At 33.4% G+C, this 1,718-nt stretch overlaps 1 protein-coding gene across 1 annotated transcript in view; it reads left to right on the plus strand.

The window, feature by feature from the left end:
* The window catches only part of LOC111089801 (adenylate cyclase type 2-like), a gene marked incomplete at its 5' end in the record, with an annotated part of 37,452 nt that overhangs the window by 29,305 nt on the left and 6,429 nt on the right, over positions 1–1,718 (plus strand). The window contains one exon of the mRNA XM_022402907.1: positions 343–442. Within this exon, the coding sequence (XP_022258615.1) occupies positions 343–442 (100 nt within the window). The remainder of the gene's footprint in view (positions 1–342; positions 443–1,718) is intronic.

Genomic DNA, 1,718 nt, shown 5'->3' on the forward strand with positions numbered 1-1,718 from the left:
AGGCCACATCTTTTGTTTTACCCACCATCATGCTCCATGTTGAATAAGAAACGCGGCCTAGCTAACTAATGAATGAATATTTGCTGTAAAATTATTATCAATGCTATAAGTGTAGCTATTTTGGCCGCCATTTTTAATTTCATTCCTTTAAGTCACACGCTGAATCATTTTTTGGCCGCACTTTGTTTTCACACATAAGGTGTTTTTTCATTAGATAAATATCACTGTTAAAAGACTTAGAAGGCGATCTATCGAATTGCGTGGTTTATTTACTAATTCGTTTTTGCATGTGTTGAAGAAAACGTTTACACCCAATATGTTATACTTTCTTGTTTTTTATAGGGTGTGCCAAGGTCCTACAGAAATGAAATCTTGTATAATTGCAAGCCACTGTACATATCTAATAGTGATATTCACAGCTTTACATATTTTAGACCGTCAGGTAGGTTATTATGTACATATACAGTATTTTAGTAAACTGTAAACCATTCATTTAATCTTATAAATTACTATACTTACCATTAAAGTTAGTTATGTTTGATTTCTTCTATTGTTTTTATTTTTGTAGCGTAAACTCTGCTGTACCTGAAGAAACAATAAAAATATTTGTGTTTTAAGTTAAAGGTCGTGAACTTTGTTAATTCTGTTTGTTTCCAGTTTGCCACGTTGAACACGTAAGATGAAAGGGTTAGAATCAAAAGACCTAGATAATAGGTCATAATACCTGTTAAAATACTTAGATAATAGGTCATAATACCTGTTAAAATACTTAGATAATAAGGTTTAATACCTGTTAAAATACTTAGATAATAAGGTATAATACCTGTTAAAATACTTAAATGATAAGGTATAATACCTGTTGAAATACTTAGATAATAAGGTATTGTTACCACAGCGGAAGTTATGTGACGCTGTTGGCGCCTGCGTGACTGAATTTATCGAATTATCGGGGAACCCCGCGAATTTTGGAGAAGCCTCTTTATTAGTATATAAGCCTGGCGAGAAAAGCCAGCGGGATTGAATGTATGGTTAAGTGTACAGTAGTCACGGGGATTTTCGGGTAATTTACGATTCTGTTTCGAGCTAGTGTGTCTTTTGCACACGTAGAGAGCGAAAGTTATCGAGATTGTGAATCTCTGTGACTTATAAGGTATATTATAAAAGCTGTTAAGTTTAAAGTGACGAGAAACGTACTGACTGTGGAATTATTGTGTACTAAAAGTTTGTATCGAGAAAGAATAAATTGGTTTAATCCAGAAAGAACTTGTATTGCTGAAGTTCCTTGGAAAGAATTTCTACCAGAAATTAACAAACAAGCAGATACGTAACAAATTGGTGTCAGAGAGTGGGACGAAAAAATAAAGAAGATGGAAACGAGAAGTGACAAATCAAACTACGACTTAGCAGATTTGATGGCAGCAATACAAGAACAGCAAAAGAAACAAGAAGAAAGAGAAAAGAAACTAGAAGAGTCTATGAAATTCCATATTCCTCCAATGAAATTACATTGGAAAAACGCGAAGAAGACTCGCGACAAGAATAAAGAAGACAAAGACAGTACAAAGCTCATGAAAAAACAAAATCAGCCATTGCAGAACACATCATGTCAACTGGACACAAAATAAACTGGGATAAGACTAGCATCATCGATACAGACAAATTTTGGAAAACGAGAAAAATTAAATAATCTTTCTACATTAACACTCAAAAAACTTTCA

The sequence above is a fragment of the Limulus polyphemus genome, unplaced genomic scaffold (assembly GCF_000517525.1).
Source record: "Limulus polyphemus unplaced genomic scaffold, Limulus_polyphemus-2.1.2 Scaffold7412, whole genome shotgun sequence".
NCBI classification, from domain to species: domain Eukaryota; kingdom Metazoa; phylum Arthropoda; class Merostomata; order Xiphosura; family Limulidae; genus Limulus; species Limulus polyphemus.